The sequence below is a fragment of the Primulina tabacum genome, chromosome 9 (assembly GCF_025594145.1).
Source record: "Primulina tabacum isolate GXHZ01 chromosome 9, ASM2559414v2, whole genome shotgun sequence".
NCBI lineage: Eukaryota > Viridiplantae > Streptophyta > Magnoliopsida > Lamiales > Gesneriaceae > Primulina > Primulina tabacum.
The window spans coordinates 38,458,925-38,476,400 of NC_134558.1; the positions used below are offsets into that span (position 1 = coordinate 38,458,925).

Genomic DNA, 17,476 nt, shown 5'->3' on the forward strand with positions numbered 1-17,476 from the left:
CCGAATACTATAAAGCTTGAGTTTGGTTTGTTCATCTTAACGAGACTCATTAAACGAGCTCAAACGAGCTTTTATCGAAACGAGCTTTTATCGAATCGAGCTTCGAATAGCTCACAAACGGTTTGATTCGTTTACATCCCTACTCCCTCCGAAGCTATGGGAAATTTTTGGCTGTAGGAGAGTATTTATTAGCAAGGTGGTCTGACAAAAGCGTGCTAAAAGTGAAAAAGAGACTCGAAATATTTATTTAAATCTTATTACATATTATATATCGTAATTCAACATTTATTTTTTAAAATTTCTTGTAATAAATGATCGGCCTTTGAAATTGAATTCGTTGTGGCTTTTGTTTCCAAGCAGTTTATGGCGCTTTTCTTGATGCGCATGCTTAAAAGCACGCTTTCTGTGCGACAGCTCCATTTTTTCTGGCGTCGTGCGACTAACATTTAATGTTTGCTCTTTGTTTTTTCGCACTTTCCAGTCTTGTGACTCCACGGTCAACTTGCCATTTTGTTTGGAATTTTCCACACGTGATATTAAATTGTATTAAAATATTAATGATTTTGAGTCATGAACATTCGATACCCTTTAGTCCCGTCCTTCCAACTCATTCTCAAGTTCTCTCTGCAGAAAATTCAGCATTTTTCTTGATACATCAGATGGCAATCTTGAAATATGATATAAATAGAATTGGAAATCTCCATTATAAATAAATGATGCATGTTATTTTTAACAAGCACACAAAAAGTCGAGTAAACACGCAGGGTTTTGTGCATTGCCTGATAAAATCTGTTGAATATAATATTCAATCGATCAAAAATTTACAGATTAACCGAGCGTCATGAACATAGAATAAACAAAAATATATACCAAATGTACTTGATTTTTGTTACTGTAAACACAAGCCAATATATTTTTCAAATGCAAGGGCTGCAGTGTAGCGGCTGCAACCCGAATGCCTCGTTAAGCTCGTCTCTGTTGAGCTTCGTCCTATGTGTATAATTTATATGCCGATCCGTCCCCCCAAATTTCTTCGTACAAATCATTGGTCTATCATGTGATGACAAATCCGTAGATGATATCATAAGGGGCTTGCTCTTGATATCTACATTTCAAGAAACAAGCATTGGACTGACTAATGAAACAAAATGGTCCATAAAATCCAGTCAATGCAGAAAGCAAGAATTGGAACCTGATTCTGCAAGCTCGTTGCAGCAGTCCACTGCTGCTGTGGTTGGGAAGAAACTGAACCGTCACTAATAAAAGCTATCGTTGTTGATTCTTGCCCTCTGTTGGTCAAAATTGGGGGTGGTAGTTCTCTCATCACATACAGTACAAATGCTGAGGGCACCGATGAACCTGGAAAAATACTTTAACCATAAAATATGGTAGCAACACTTCACATTTCGTTATTCGGTCCCCAAAAATAAATGAAAGACCATTCTTCCAATAAATAGGGCATGATTTTGAGCAAATAAACATAACCTTTATCTCCACAATATTCAGGGAACATCGTTCCTTTAAATTGGTTAGAAAGAGGATAATGTGACCATCTTGAACAGTAGATTAAATTAATATTCAAGTGAAAGCTTTAAATTATAATGAAAAAGTTGTGAGAGTTACCCATGAAAAAATACAGAACAAGTAAAAATGATGTATAGACACCATCTATCTGTCTCTCAGGCCAGTGATAAAACAGCTGCAAGAATGAAACAACATTTGCCTATTAAACCTTTTTATCAGAAATATGCATTGAGGAGAACATGTAAGAGAATCGGCAAGAAGAACATACTGGTATATTTGTTGCTAAAGCAACAACAGCACTTAACGTAAAAGATACAACAGATACAATGGCCAATCCAGCAACCTGTTATCTCGTAAAGGAAATCGATCATTTTATTGGCGAGGAAAAGTGAACAAGAACTATCATTTCACACATAATCAAACCAGCAACACCGTTACAAATTGAACCGTGTAAAAATGAATAAGAAGAAATATATACGCACAACTAAAAAGTATTGATTGCATTTGAATAGATTAAGCATAGTTATGGCAAATAATGATACACCTTAACTGATGCTTAAATGTCAGATAACTTACTTAGGTAATATGTAATTTCAGAAACTTCTCTAACTGTCACTTGTTTTATAAAATAATTATTTGAATGGAATCATGAGAAACCACTTGAGTAAATTAAGTGACTACCTTCCACACTTCTGAGGATGCCAGCTCAGATCTCACTCTTCTCATTTTCAAGAACAACATAAGACCTGAATATCGAATCTAATTGATGACAAGAAAATAGACACATATATAGCAGGGAAAATATGACAAATCATTAGGTGAAATTACTCGAATCAAAGAGATAATAGCAAAGATTGACCACAAACTTTGGTCACCAACTTCTTGAATTACCCACTTAAACTTACTTTCTTGCAGAAGAGAAGGCAGTTGTTCAACAAGAGTTCATTTTATAGGTTCATGAGCATTTGAATTACATAGCATGTAGAGATTTAAGAATCTAGGAGGGGCGAAAAATACTATAAGTGATTGGGTCTGATAACAGATTTCTCAACTTGCCAACCTCCAAGGAAAAACATGAGAACGATGATTGTGGTATGAGGTATTGTATTCAAAACTCAATATCATAATAAATAGACACAGCATACTTAAGCTAGTTCTACTTCACTTGGTAGTGGTTAAACAAACATAACTATAGGAAAATCTTAGAACGTGCTATTTATGTGCAAGACATTTTAAAAAATTCATTCACCCAATTGCCATTTCCCCTCCCCCTCTTTTGTTTCTCCAAACAATGTTTGGCAGGTGCTGAAGGTATGCCATAATGCATGTCCATTGTCTACCATGTGTCAGACATGGCATTTGTTCATTTTCAAGATTCCACAAGCAATACAACTACCAAGATTGGTCCAATGGGAGCAAGAATTTCCAGGAAGATTTGGAACATTTCGTTTCTGAGCAGAAGAGTCTTTTTCAAATAGTGTTCGATCGATTACGTATTAATCAATATTCGATTGATTGGTATGAGTTTGTCGACAAATCTGATGGAAAGAAAAAAGACTTCCTCTAAGAATGCAACCACATAAATCAACTCACAATATTAGTAAGAATGGGTAGTCTAGAAGTTTATCCCTTTGATGTGCCTTACAGTTGATAGGTTGTCACATTCAATGTACATTCATCAAATTTACTTGATTTTGGTTCAAGTCTGTTATATACCAAATCGACCCATGATTCTCAACTTCTAGTTCACACAATGGGATGTTAGGTTTAATTCCAGATATTAAAAGCATGGAAAGGGCAAAATTAATCCTATCGCCAAAAACAGGGGAAAAATCAAATTTGTGGGTGAGGCTGAAGGCACTCACCATAGCATGCCAAGGCTCCTCCGAGCAAAAGAACAGCTATTGCAATGAGATCTACATATACCTGCAAGATAATTACAAACTTCCGGTTATCTGAGAGCCCTCTTATATAATATACGGTAATAGATCAAACATATTTGACACAAGAAAACAAAAGGGCCAAAGCATGCATGCCTGCGCCACAACTGCTGAATCAATTGGATTCATTCCCATGCCAATCCAGATAAGCACAGAAGAGGCAACCATTATTGCAAAAACCAAGACAGTAACCTGTTGAGAATTTTGAGATCAGACAAAGCAAAAGATTGCCGCAATAAAGATTAAAAGAATGTGGTGCTCAAATTGCTTGTATACCAAAATAACAACTTTCTGCCGGCTTCCAACACGAGTCGGCCTAAAGGAGCAACAATCTCTACTACTGTTTGCAGTAGGATCTGCTTTATTCCTTTTTTTCAGAAGAACTTCTCGAGGGCTTTCTTCATCTTCATCATCATCATTTGACTGATGACAAAGGTCAACCCTGCAAATCCTCATTTGAATTGATGTTTACCTTCCCAATGTGAAATATTATGATATTTGTTGACATTAAACACGTATCGGATGCTCATAACAACATTAAGGCGAGATTCGTCAATATACTATAAATAATAGAAGCACAATCCATTATAGGACAACAGACTGTCAGAGTATCCATCTAAAGAATGAAATTGCGAATAAACAATTTCTTGTCCAAGAAGCTCTTAAACTAACTAAATTTGTTTTAATTCTCTCTGTTATGCGTGGAATGTTAGTTGATCTCCTTGAGAAATCTTGATGCCTGACAGAATAAATAATAATAAATATCATAATATCAGAAGGTAATTGGGTATGAACTGTATTCTCACCACGTAAATATAAATATTCAGAACACACTAGACGTAATTTATTTGAACAAATACCATTTTAGCATTCTTTAACAAACATGTGTAGATAGGTGTCTTTAGTTATAATAGAAATAATGCTACTTTTGCATTGCGCTGGAGGGTTCTCATTCACATCGGAAATGCTAGACTGTGCATATAGCAAACGCCGTTATATATTTTACTGAAATTGTGAGCACGTGAAATATTATGTACCATAAAAATACTGCGACTGAACTCAAGTCATAATTTATCAAGCAAACGTCAACTTACCAGAATGACAAGAGTAGAAGAAAAGCTGCAACAAACAGAATTTTGGGGAGAGCTGAAAGAGGAAATTTTGAAGTAAACATCCCTTGTACAGTCATCATGCATCTTAACTTTCTTAATTACACAAGTAGATTGTAATTTTCTTACCCATGACAATGAAACCACAAGAATGTGACCAGCAACTCCAACCCTTGCAAGCAGCAACAAGATTTAACACAAAATAAAGGAAGTAGCCTGCCAAGAAATGTAAAATACCAGAAGTCCTCATAATCCAGAACGAGAAGCTGCTCAAATTAAGAGAAACTTCAAGAGAGGGTTAAATAAATTTATAACAAGATAAAAGGTGTGGTTATTGTTGGGATATTTCTATAATCAAAACCATCATTATTATAAAATAGAAGTACCCACAGCACTTTGACTACTTGGAAAACCTGTAAGCCCTTGCATTCATCTTCCCCTCTTATTGCTATTCTGCAAACAAACTGGCAGAGTCCCTAAATAGACCCTATCATTAATTATTCCAGATATTCCTCGCCCTAGCTGTTATAGTTGAAGCAATAGATAAGAACCTTTAGAACAGAATTAGTACAAATTTCTGCAAATTTACTGTATAAAACAAATCCTATGCATCGTTTGAGATGAGAACTGCATTCTAAATATGTAAAATAATGAGATTGCAAGCATTCAGCATGTATATATATGGCACATTGAACTGCGTCTGCTAAAAGAAATCGTAAAACGAAAATATAATCCCAAAGGTAGTTATTCTAACCCAAGTTGGAAGATCCGATCATTAGATGAAAGACCTGCAATAAAAAATGCAATCTAATCAGCCGACATCTAAATTAAACATGATGATCAGAAAACTATAGAGCCATGTTGTAGTTTATAGACATCTAAACCACAAAATTAAAATTAGTATTTTAGAGCCTAAACTTTTCTCTTGTATCAAGTACTAGAATAAAATGGGTACTCATGCACAAGACACATGTTCTTCGTGTTATTGGTGGGAAGAATGGAAAGAATCAATTGCTTAGTTAACATTGAATGCGGAACAAGATTTCACTGTAGTCATCTTATCCAGTAACAAGAGAAAATAGAAGAACAATGTTTGCTTTTCACTGAAATTTTCTTGGTCAAGTAAGGTTGGCATTGTATAGTGAAATAGACAGGTGACAGGTTAAAGAGTCGTATAAATCATATGATTACTCACTTTTTGGCGGGTCCAGCCAGCCTCTGAATTCCTTGAATGAATCCTCATCAACTGGTACAATGTTGGAGGAAAGACAAGCAAGAAATAAGTACGCTAAAAAATATATAACATCAGGATAAATGAAACAGGCATAAAACAAAAATTTATAAACTCGGATTTTTTGTTAAATCATGTTTGGCTGTAAAATTTCAAAGACATAAAACCCTCTCTAAAAGAGAAGCCATTGCTACTTACTGAGGTATTTTACCAGACATTATGTCACAAATTACACGTGTAATATACTAATATAGTCTGTAGCTGACTCATTTTGACAGATATTACTAACTTCCCTGAGATATTTGGAAGCTATGGAGTATTTGAGTGAAAGATTCAGCAGAAAACACCCATCAAATTTCGTAGATACCAACGGCATCATATAGAACAACCATAATCAATGCAGCACACAACAATAATACTTTTATTTTTTGAATTCTAACCATGTCAGAACATTAGCATGAAAATGTCTTTTGAATACTTACTTAGACGCATATTTAATAAAAAACCATAGGTGAAGAAGATGTAGACACGGTTCACATGGAAAAACTTACATGGTAAGAATCCCATGATAAAAAGCAAGAATTGAAATCACACTGTCGATTTGATATATTGAGTTGGATGAAACTTGGACATTCAGATAAATTACACGTTAAATGATGAGAAATTTTCACGTGAGGGATGGGGCCTGCACTACTAGACTCTCAAACCATCCCACCACAGACTTTGGTTGGAAACTTAGCTCTCTCAATTCCCACATGGTTCTGAAAACCTTTCTTTCACTTTTATGCCATTCAAACAAACTCGCATTCTCGAAATCGTGTTTATTTGTATCACACAAACACTACTCATGAAAACCCAATGCAAGAAGCAAGATTAAGACGAATGCGTAGTGTACACATCTACCCTCATCAGAGACTATAAGAAAATACTGTTCAGATGCCAGATTTTCGAGAACAAGAAAGCGTGTATCGTAGCAACAAAATCATCATCATCATATACATAAAAGAAAGAAAAACAAGAATTATCGGAATTAAAACATAAACCAATAAGTAAAACAAGAAATACCTGACAAAATGCAAGAATTGCAATCACACCATCAACAGAAGCCAGACCCACATTCACTCTCACCACAGCCTTCGGATAGCAACTTCCATCTCTGAATTCCAACATCTTATTTCTCACAATTCTCTCTATTTTTCACTCACACCATTTACACATACACGCACACTAAAACATCTTGTCTGTTTGCCAGTCTCCCAAATACACTTCAAGAAAGTCCAAATGCAAGGGACGATATTTGTGGACTGCGTATAACTATATGGATTTATCCTCGTTGGAAACTAAGGAATTAATGACAGAATGGTGGTACAGCAGGTACCGAAAGGGATACCCTTCTCCTTTATGCTTGGAATCCCAATGGCGCCTGAGGATATCTGGGTATCCTACAGAATACAGATCTGTGTGGGGATTCCTCCTTCACAATCAATCACACCCTGCATACATATCCGCCTTGTATCTATACATTGTACGTCTCTCTTCGATTAATATGTTTTGGCATATGTGGTACAGGTGTGATGATACCATGTATTATTATAATTTTTTTTTAGTAACGTTCGAGCTTGACCCCGAAACCGAGTGACATCGAACTTTGACACGGTCGTTTAATCCTATGATTCCTACAACTCGTATCGTAACGCCTTTTTCGAGAAATTATCACGTTTTTTTAACTGTTTATACTTCGAACGTACATGGTCGGGTTCATGTTTTTTTAGTTGTAGGATAATTCATTAATTATATTCTCATTCTAAATTCACGTGGTATAAATCTCTCAAATTTTATATTGTATTTCAGTATCACCATAGCTTTTAGTTGAGCTTTAAACAATATTTAGGCAAAAATTTGTGTGTGACGGTCTCACGAATCGTGTTTTGTGAGACGAATCTCTTATTTGGGTCATTAATGAAAAATACTTTTGTTATACCAAGATTATTACTTTTTATTGTAAATATCGGTAGGATTGACCTGTCTCACAAGAGATATACTCTAGGTATTATATATCTCAAGTTATATATTGTATATCCGTTTCCACAATAACTTTTGTAGGACGGTCTCACGTGTTAATTTTGTTAGACGAATATTTTATTTAAGTCACCCATAAAAAAATGAATTTTTATGCCAAAAATATTAGTTTTTATTATAAATATGAGTATAATTGATTCTTGTTATGACTAAATATATGTGAGACCGTTTCACATTACACATACGCATAGATCTAACTACAACAACTAGTTGATCGTTAAAACTTGACTGCTTGCGCACGTGAGAATAAAGTGACTTCACAGTTGATCATTCTTCATTATTTTTGGTTAATGGTTTATTTTAGATTAAAAAAATACTTTTTAAAAAAATTAGATCTATTTGAGAGGACACCCGATCTAAAAGCAACTAACTGCTCGGAACTCTTTTGCGCAAACTTATTCCATGTTTTGTCCGAAAATAAAAGTAACTGAATAAGTTCACTAAATCATCGCGCATTTTCTTTAGTCGATTACGATCAGGGCCGTGCCTACGTGAAGACATGAGACTTGAGAGTCCATTGACTCGATCATTTGTTTTTTGGGTCCATAATTTTTTGAAATATAATAATATAAGTTGGTCCAACAAAAATAAATTACTTTTTGGGCTTTTTCCCTGCATAGCCCAAAACATACTCATCGTCTTCTTCAAACTTTATTTCACATGTTCCAATATTCTATATATTTTTATTCCACATGTCTTCTTCAACCCGATCATTAATTAATTAGGTCATCTACATCAGAGTGTTAAATAAACATTATAATACTCATTTAACACTCCCTCTTTATTGTGAGTGGGCATTATAATGCTACTCACATGATAGAGAGAGCCGTTCATTCAAAATATCTCTTATTTTTTAATTTCATCATGGGCCTCACACATTGCATCATCTTTTTATTTATTTTTTTTAGGTTTCTTTTAGATTTTTTATTATTTTTTTAACTTTTAAAATTAATATTTTTTCTTTTTGTTAATAAAATTATTTTATTAAAAAATAAGATTATTTTTAAAAATTAGAAAAATGATTTAAATATTGTAAAACATATTTATTTAATATGACAAAAATTTAAGATGATTGATTGGAATGTGAGACCCATAAATAATGATTTATAATGGTAAAAAGAATGTGGGTGAAAGAAATATGTTGTTATAATAAGTATTTGACAGTGGATACTACGATTTTTGATGAGTTGGTGAGTGTTATAAATAACATCATTACGAATGCCCGGACAAAATATTCCTAACCAGCGGAATACACGTGTCCAAATGCTACTAGTTCATATGAAATATTTGACTACAGAAAAAACATGATAGGAAAAGAAGTTCGTCACCGCTTCTTGTGCATATGTGCCTAGAATTAAAATGCATTTGGTGATATTCGATTAATTGTGAATATCATAACAAATCAAAATCAAGAAATTTCTTGATTTTTCTAGATAATCACAAATCTTTCAATATGTTCTTTACCATATCCGATTATCTTTGACGATGTATTTTCATTTTTCTTTTCTTGTACACCATGTTTTGCTTCATTGAACATTAAAACTTTGTATCATAGCAGTAGACTAGAAGCATTGCTAGAGTATCTGAAAATTGCATATGTTGCCTACAATCTGCTCGACGAAATGACTCAATCATCAATGTAAAGTGGATTGTATTTTAGTCATATTTTGGCCATGTTTGACCTCTTAATTCGTTTATTTTTTATATTGTTTTATTGTATTGATTTAATTCGAAAATTTTGTTACGTAACTAAAAAAATATGAACAAAGGTTGATGGATCTTTTTTAACCCAAAAATTGATAGGATCGGCCCTAATTATTATATGAGTATGTCTCTTGTGAGACGGTCTCACGAATCTTTATCTGTGAGACGGGTCAATCCTATCGATATTCACAGTAAAAAGTTATACTCTTAGCATAAAAAGTAATATTTATTCATGGATAATCCAAATAAGAGATATGTCTCACAAAATACGACCCGTGAGACCGTTTCACACAAATTTTTGCTTTATTATGCGGACAAGGCACGACTATCATGTGTCATGAATGTGTCGAAATTCATCGTTTTGTGAATTATTCACATTGTCATGTAAATGGGATTCGGATATGGAATGGGACGTAGATGTGAATTATTCACATTGTTATTCAAGGTCGTTATAATAAACATTTGTTGATCGTGATGGTACGTAGAGTTGAAAATCAAAGAACAAAATATCCGGGAAAATTATTTTGTTGGTTTTACATGTTTGTGGCTTTGTGACGTTGGTCTTTAATGTGGTCAAATTTCGGTTTAATTTAGTCCACAATTTTTTTAAAAATTTTTTTTTTTACAATTTAGTTCATTTCCAAAGTACAACTTATGTATTGTAAATATAGCGTTTACATGATATTGGTGTATGCAGTGATACATCAGCATCCCCGATTAAAAAATGACACAACTTTGCAACATATTGGAAGATAAATGAGTAAGACTACAATTTGATAACATAAAATACCAAAATCACGTAGTTTCAGACATGGTAAATAAAAAGTGCAAATTTTCCTAAATCTTATGATAGTTGGAAACATTTAAGCATCATTTTACAAGTGATAAATTTAACGCCCCAGATTCGACGACTGTACTCATCATACTAAGACATATATTTTTAACGTGATTATGTCATTACTCACACGTACCATAGGATAGGAAGTAGGATTGACCACTTGGAAAGTTTTCTACAGTGCGTGTGAGTGAGGAAATAATCACACTAAAAATGATTGTTATAATAAATTTACTCATATCTTTCACCATTATATGACAATTCATAACAAAAACAATAAAAAAATAAATTTTTTTTTATATATTTCTCATAGTTAAGAATAAAGATCTTGATTGAAATATCAAATATATAACCAAGCTAATAATAATGTCAGCTATCCCGATAATCTCTTGTAATCGGCAACAAACCCAAGCTCATGTACTAAAGTGTGATCTAATATGCTAAATAAAAACACAGCGTGCATGAACTTTCAAGTATTTTTGTATGACGCAGGAATTTGTATCTGTTATTTTTCTGTACATACCGGATAAACCAAAAATAACATAATAATTTGCAAACTACGCTGGATAAATTATGTATGACATACTCGCTCAATAAAATGTTAATAGGAAAATCAAAATTTTAACTATTAATCAAACATTTATTTATTTCCCCAATTAACGAACACTTTCATACATATTAGCTTCTGCATCGGTTTAGCTGTTAATTATAAATATTGATATTCGGTTCACCGTGTACCTAGAATTCGTTACATGGAGGCTCCATTTTTTGGGAATATTATTATTTATAGTGGCTTCAAAAGGTAAAGAAAACCTTTTTTTTTTCTTTTTCTTTCTCCTTTATGCACCACTACTTTAATGATTCGATGAGCCTATCTCAATTAAAAATGAATATTTTTTACGCGGAATTCAAGGTGCTCGAATAATAATAATAATAATATCTAAATCATTTTTAAAATAAAAAATTTACATGCAAATTATACATATTTAATATAATTTCATTATTGTTATCAAAAACTATAACAAAATTCTATGAATCAACTCAATCTATTAATATTCACGATCGTGATTCATATATATAATAATCATTATTTCACACAATTATGTATGCATCGTTCGCTAGTTATCAATTAAAATTAAATCTATTAGCCAATTTTTTGTGCGTTGGTAAAGCTTTTTCATAGTTCCGAATAATGTATTTTAATTACTCAATTCGATATTTTTTACAATTTTATTTTCATTTTATCTCTTATATCCTATCGTCTCAATTCAGAAATTGCTATAAATTTTAATTTTTTTAAAAAAATTATTTCTATTTTTTCAGAAATCACACATTTCGCATGTATAACGATTTATTAGTATATTTGAGATTGTGGCGTTCGCCGTATTTTTTAAAATAACATCGTTGAAATGGTGGCTCTCATTTTTGTATTTTTTAAAATAACATCATTGAAATGGTGGCTCTCATTTTTAAAACACGCCGAACGTTTTTTATTTTAAAAAAATTATAAATTTATCAAAAGCACGTCCTTACAAGAAGAATCACGAAGTTGCCATCAGGCATCAACCAACCATTTTTTCATGCGGTAATGAATCTTTTTGCAGCATTTTCAATATTTGTCTATTTCATTATTTCTTTTAACGGAATTATTATCTAACTTTGAAAAAAAAAAAAGAAAAAAAATCATAAATATAACAAATGGTTACTATAATAGTATAATTAGATATTTCATAAATATAACAAATGGTTACTATAATAGTATAATTAGATATTATTTCGTGTTTCTTTTTTTTTTTTTTAAAGAAAAACTATATTTAGAAGCCTTCAACCCAACCCCTGAAACGCGGACCACTAGACCCCAGTCGGTCACCAGCCAGCCCATCGATAAATCTTCCTCCCTCCAATCTCGAATCCTTCAAAGTAACCAACCTCCAGTTTCCACAAACTACAGCAACACTCAAATCCATCAAACACTATATATAACTAACTACATCTAATCATTGATACCGGGTCACAGATTCACGATGAAGAAGACTTTTAGCTTTCTCTACTTCTTCAAGAGGCTGAACAAGAAGACCGCCGGTGGCGCGTGGCGGTGGAAGCCGAAGAGCTCAACTGGGCTGCGATGGAAGATCAAGAGATTCAACTTACACCATTGGTTCGTGGATAGTTTCATCTTCAAGATTGTTTCTGTTTTCGAAGCCATCGCTCTCATCTCCACGGCATGTTTCTTCTTCCTCTGCTGCGGCTGCCACTTATGAACGTTCTTGCAGATTTTGCGTAGTTTTTTTAATGTTTTCGGAGAGGGGGCGATTTTCTTACTTCAGAAAGGATTGTAACTTGTGGAGGCGTTCATTCTTTTTTTAACGGTTTATTTAATTTGATTCCTTCGAATCATCTCACCTACGGTTTCTTCTTTTAAATTCAATGCAGTTCTAATTGGAATTTTTTTTGTTGGTTTTTACTTTTAGAACGAGTTTCAGATGAAAGCAGGATGAACATTTCAGAAGCCTCATTAAAATTACTCAAAAACAAAAATTTAAGATGTGAACAAGTCAAATTGAATAATACTACGGGAGTTTTAAGTAAATAATTCTCTACAAATTACGTTTAAAAAAATTTCAGAAATCTGAAAAACTTTTCAAACTATTAAAATTTTGGTTTGGAACGTTTCAAATATACCATCATATGAAATTACCGCTATCAAAATGGATTAAATATTTTACTTCTTATAACGAGGTACTTATGTTAACGATTTACGCGTTACATAAATTTCATTTTAAAAATATATAATATTTATATATTTTTTATCGATAATTTATAACTCATCTCGAGTCAAAAATTAAATTCAAATTCGTCTTCTATGAGCTGTAATGCCCAGACAAGCTATCTAGAATGATAATTTTGAAAGTGGGCAAGATTAGCTGGTGATGAAATGTTTGGCTCAGGGAAGCTTCCGAATCTCCGGGTTGTTCATTACGGAGACGCGGTGTTGTTGATCAACGGTCAACTTCTTCCGGATGATACATCCTTGCATGGTTGCTGACCATTCTTCTTTGAAAAATAATTATTTTATGTTTGAAAATTTTAGTTAAATATTATTAAAAAATTCATTATTAATGACCTGCTATAAAATTTAATTTTAAAAAATATGAGGGAGAATTGACACATAATTATAAGTCAAATTCCATATTTTAAATGGAAATTCTTGTATTTAAAAAAATACAATTTAATTATTGAGGAAAAACAAATATAAAAGAAATTTAAGACGGGGAATTTATCCCTATATTCAGTTATTATTATAAATATATGTATGTTGAAAAATATATTTAAAATGTGAGTATTGAATATTTGAATGTTGAATATTTGAATGTTGAAAATAAGAGTTGTAAGTATTGAAAATTAGTGTGTGATGATGTAGGTAATGATGTATTTTATTTTTGGATTATTTGTAAAGATTTCCTATAAATAGATCTCTCATTTGTGAAGAAAATCACAATTGAGTAGAGAGAAAAATATTATAAAGTGTGTAGTTTGGTAAATTTTGAGAGTTTGAGATTTTTACTTTTTACCATAAATTTTTACTTTTCCACAACACGTTATCAGCACGAAGCTCTAAAAGTCCTCCATCCTTTTCCAAGCTCCAAACAGAAGAAAGGGGGAGTGTTGAAAAATATATTTAAAATGTGAGTATTGAATATTTGAATGTTGAAAATAAGAGTTGTAAATATTGAAAATTAGTGTGTGATGATGTAGGTAATGATGTATTTTATTTTTGGATTATTTGTAAAGATTTCCTATAAATAGACCTCTCATTTGTGAAGAAAATCACAATTGAGTAGAGAGAAAAATATTATAAAGTGTGTAGTTTGGTAAATTTTGGGAGTTTGAGATTTTTACTTTTTACCATAAATTTTTACTTTTTCACAACAATGTAAACAATTTACTATTATTTTTTCGAGGGGTCGACCCGATTAAAGGGTTGGGTCCAGAAGAGGTTTCGTATGATGGGCCTAATTCTTTCCTTACATCGGTCCATATATTTGCGTTCTGTTTTCGTCGCTTCAGGTTCTTGGACATTGGAAAAGAAATGTCCAAGAACAACCAACTGCTGACAGCTCCTTACATTCGCATATTTTCGCAGTCCTGAATTATAGATTTTTCACGCTGAATAAGATTTTTGCTTGATTTTGATTTAGAAATTTTCGCTCGAACACAGTATTCCTGTTTTTTCATCCTTTCCCACAACGGTGTTGTACGTAGGAATCCTGGATTTAAGACCAGAGTAGGTATCTGATTTTCTTTCGTGGAAGTTTTTTTTCAACACTTCGCGATTCTCTGATTTGTCTGAATTTAACTGGGTTCAGAGATTTTTGAACGTGTTAAACGTTAAAGGCTTAACTGTGCACTGGATTCTGGTGAAAAGGTTGTGGACAACGGAGGCTCCAAGATCCAAAGAAAATTCAAGAAATTATATGAGGTAAAAGAGAATTATTTGTTATTTTCGTCTCGATTTGTATATATTTCGACTCTTTCAATGCTTAATCGAGATTTTTTTAAATTTCTGACGGTTTTTTTATGTCTACATTTGGCCAATTTAGCTCAGTCGATAGTTATGGGAGTGTGTGCCTCGTTCAAAAAATGTCTCTGTGACAAAATGCTACAGTGTCTTGTCTAGTTTTCGAGTGAGGAGCTCTACATGGCGTGGTTGGTGATTCTATCATCGATATTTGTGCTCTGGGGGTGCTTCTCTTTGCAAAATTCTGCACGGATCTCTTTTCGCCTCCAAGGTTACGTTCTTGAATGATGGTAATCATAGTTCTCATGTTTGTATCTCCAAGCACAGGCATCGTGTTATCTCCAATATCCAGAACCATGTTTTCTGATAATTGTGATGTGCCCCCCCACCTCCATCTCCACATGGGTTGTTCAAAAAATGTTCATTGATGGCAGGTGTGATAATTGTCCAGAACCATGTTTTCTGATAATTGTGATGGGTTGTTCATAAAATGTTCATTGATGGCAGGTGGTGTTACTCCAAGAAGAAATGTTTTGCTGGTTATTGCACATCTTGATTATGAATCTATGTATTGCAATGTTGTCATTTCTTGTTAGCAAACTTGTACATAACTTTTAACTTGCATCATTATTTGATCCATCTAGTGAAAAAGTAATGGATTCACTTCTTTTATTCTTTGATCTATTAATCTGTATTAAATAAGTTTTGTCTGTAAAAAAGAAATACTTTTTTGATGTAATATTCTGCTTATTGCCTAATTTTCTTCAAATAGTCTACTATAATGATGTCTGAACACGACTTCCAGATTTTTATTTTGGGCCTAGGTCTATGAGCGGTTCTGCCAGAGTTTATCTTGGTTTCACTGTATTCCAGAAACCCTTGTCTGCTTACGGTGCTTGCTCACTGGATTTCAGATGTGTATCAGTAGGAGGAAAGCATTGTTTAATTTGCTATTAAAATTCTGGTAATTATGTCTTTGAAAGTCAATAAAAATGTAAATGTCAGCAACTAAATGCTATTTGTTGCAACATTGTCCTAAGATTATCTTATATGACTGGCGAAATCACCTGGCAATTTGAATGTAGGGACAAGACGGCGACTGTTGGAGTGGATTCATGGCTACGGTGGAGTAAACAAGCCCTGAAATATAAATCGGGCAAATGATCGAATACATTGCCTTGGTTTCCCAGGTACCAGAAAAAGACCGCTATGATCCCTTCGTCTGAGTGATAAAGTTGAAATAGTTGAAGATGAAATTTCTTAAAAATGTCATGAGGGTGTTTTGTTTCGAAAAATGCTAGTTCTGTGAGTGTCGTGGCTTGAGCTAAAGGAACTAATGCGAAAACGATGAGCTTGAAGTCTTTTTTTTTTATTCCTCTCGATTTGTGCCATTGTTTCTCTATTTTGTTTCACTGAAATTTTTGACATTCAAAATCATAAAAATTCAAAACATAACTCACCAAACATACCAGAATTCTGTGTTTTGCTATTTAAAGAATGCTCTTTTACTGAAAATATTCGAAGTATTGGATAGAGTTGAGCCAATTGTTGGCATCATCAAGGTTTTTAAACGAATTGGAATGTGCCTTCTGCAGGTTCTTTGCTCCGACAATCAATCACCTGATTTCGCAAGGGCATAATCTTCATGTGCTATGCATGTTAACCGGTAATAATGCTTTTGCTCAATTGGACGAAACTTTTGGTATTTTGCTTAATTCTTTCACGTCTAATTACTTTTGAAACAAAAAAGGTATAGAGAGTGAGTGTTTTTCTTGTTTCTTTCCACTTTTGGTTTGTGGTTAGATACAATATCACTAGCTGTGACTGTTGTGGTCTTTGTATTTGCAGGTTTCGAAAGCTTTTTGTATTATTTTCTAGCTACGCATATGCTAACACGCTCGACAAGTAGCTGAACTAAGAAGTTGCTAACCGATCGATTAACCTGATGATGGCGTTGTCATGTATTTGAGTGTAACCATTGAACTTCACAGCCTTTGGGTTCGGATGGATAGTCTTAAAGACAAAAATTTGTGTGAGACGGTCTCATATGTGATATTTTGTGATACAGATATCTTATTTGGGTCAACCATGAAAAAATATTATTTTTTTATGTTAAGAGTATTATTTTTTATTGTGAATATCGGTAGAGTTGACTCTCTCACAGATAAATATTCGTGAGACCGTCTCACAAGAAACCCACTCTTGTGTTAATCTGAGTAACAAATTTACTTCGAATGAATTTCAACATCGATGATTTAAAATTTATTGGCATATATGATGGTTTAGAAAATAAACTCATACAAGCTGTTCAAGTGTTTCCAATGTATGAGAACTTGAAAATTTATCACTTCAATTTGTATGTTATAACAAATCTGATTTCAAAATTTAAAGTTGGTACACACACACTGATGAAATTTTAAACATTGAAACTAAGTTTTTGACCTGGATCTATGCGTTGGGCTAACGGGTGTATAAAAATTAATTTGTTTATATCGAAATGAACTTGTTTTTAGAATTAATTTCGATTTTATATTT

General features: G+C 33.0%; 1 protein-coding gene and 1 long non-coding RNA gene across 14 annotated transcripts; one reads left to right on the forward strand and one right to left on the reverse strand.

Moving 5' to 3' along the window:
- Window positions 1–758: 758 nt before the first annotated feature.
- LOC142555948 (tobamovirus multiplication protein 1-like) lies at window positions 759–7,408 on the reverse strand. Of its 4 annotated transcripts, none has more exons than XM_075667121.1 (13): window positions 6,870–7,401; window positions 5,769–5,819; window positions 5,328–5,361; window positions 4,703–4,789; window positions 4,559–4,610; window positions 3,741–3,906; window positions 3,561–3,656; window positions 3,390–3,450; window positions 2,206–2,270; window positions 1,793–1,867; window positions 1,624–1,699; window positions 1,193–1,359; window positions 759–1,105 (listed from the first exon to the last, which is right to left on the reverse strand). In XM_075667121.1, the coding sequence occupies exons 1-13, from the start codon at window positions 6,972–6,974 to the stop codon at window positions 1,082–1,084; spliced, it is 1,059 nt and encodes a 352-aa protein (XP_075523236.1). In that variant the 5' UTR covers window positions 6,975–7,401; the 3' UTR covers window positions 759–1,081. The 4 variants fall into 4 exon arrangements, with proteins under 4 accessions (XP_075523236.1, XP_075523239.1, XP_075523238.1 ...); XM_075667124.1 differs by lacking the exon at window positions 6,870–7,401 and adding an exon at window positions 4,960–5,095 and having other exon boundaries at window positions 5,769–5,789; XM_075667122.1 differs by lacking the exon at window positions 759–1,105 and having other exon boundaries at window positions 1,199–1,370; window positions 6,870–7,408.
- A 7,011-nt stretch (window positions 7,409–14,419) lies between these two features.
- On the forward strand, window positions 14,420–17,079 carry LOC142555949 (uncharacterized). 10 transcript variants are annotated; one of them, XR_012822484.1, is made up of 7 exons: window positions 14,421–14,711; window positions 14,790–14,902; window positions 15,024–15,375; window positions 15,449–15,905; window positions 16,027–16,131; window positions 16,537–16,607; window positions 16,790–17,079. It is a non-coding gene; the product is annotated as an uncharacterized LOC142555949 (long non-coding RNA). The 10 variants fall into 10 exon arrangements; XR_012822479.1 differs by having other exon boundaries at window positions 14,422–14,707; XR_012822482.1 differs by having other exon boundaries at window positions 14,420–14,711; window positions 14,790–15,375.
- Window positions 17,080–17,476: the final 397 nt, after the last annotated feature.

Bases quoted from the DNA above. Each gene is read 5' to 3' on its own strand.
- LOC142555948 (XM_075667121.1), bottom strand. From the start codon at position 6,974: ATGTTGGAATTCAGAGATGGAAGTTGCTATCCGAAGGCTGTGGTGAGA. The intron at 2,271-3,389 runs GTGAGTGCCTTC...TTCGATATTCAG, and splicing joins AGGAGCCTTGGCATGCTATG to GTCTTATGTTGTTCTTGAAA. The intron at 1,360-1,623 runs GTAACTCTCACA...GTATTTTTCCAG, and splicing joins TGTTCTGTATTTTTTCATGG to GTTCATCGGTGCCCTCAGCA.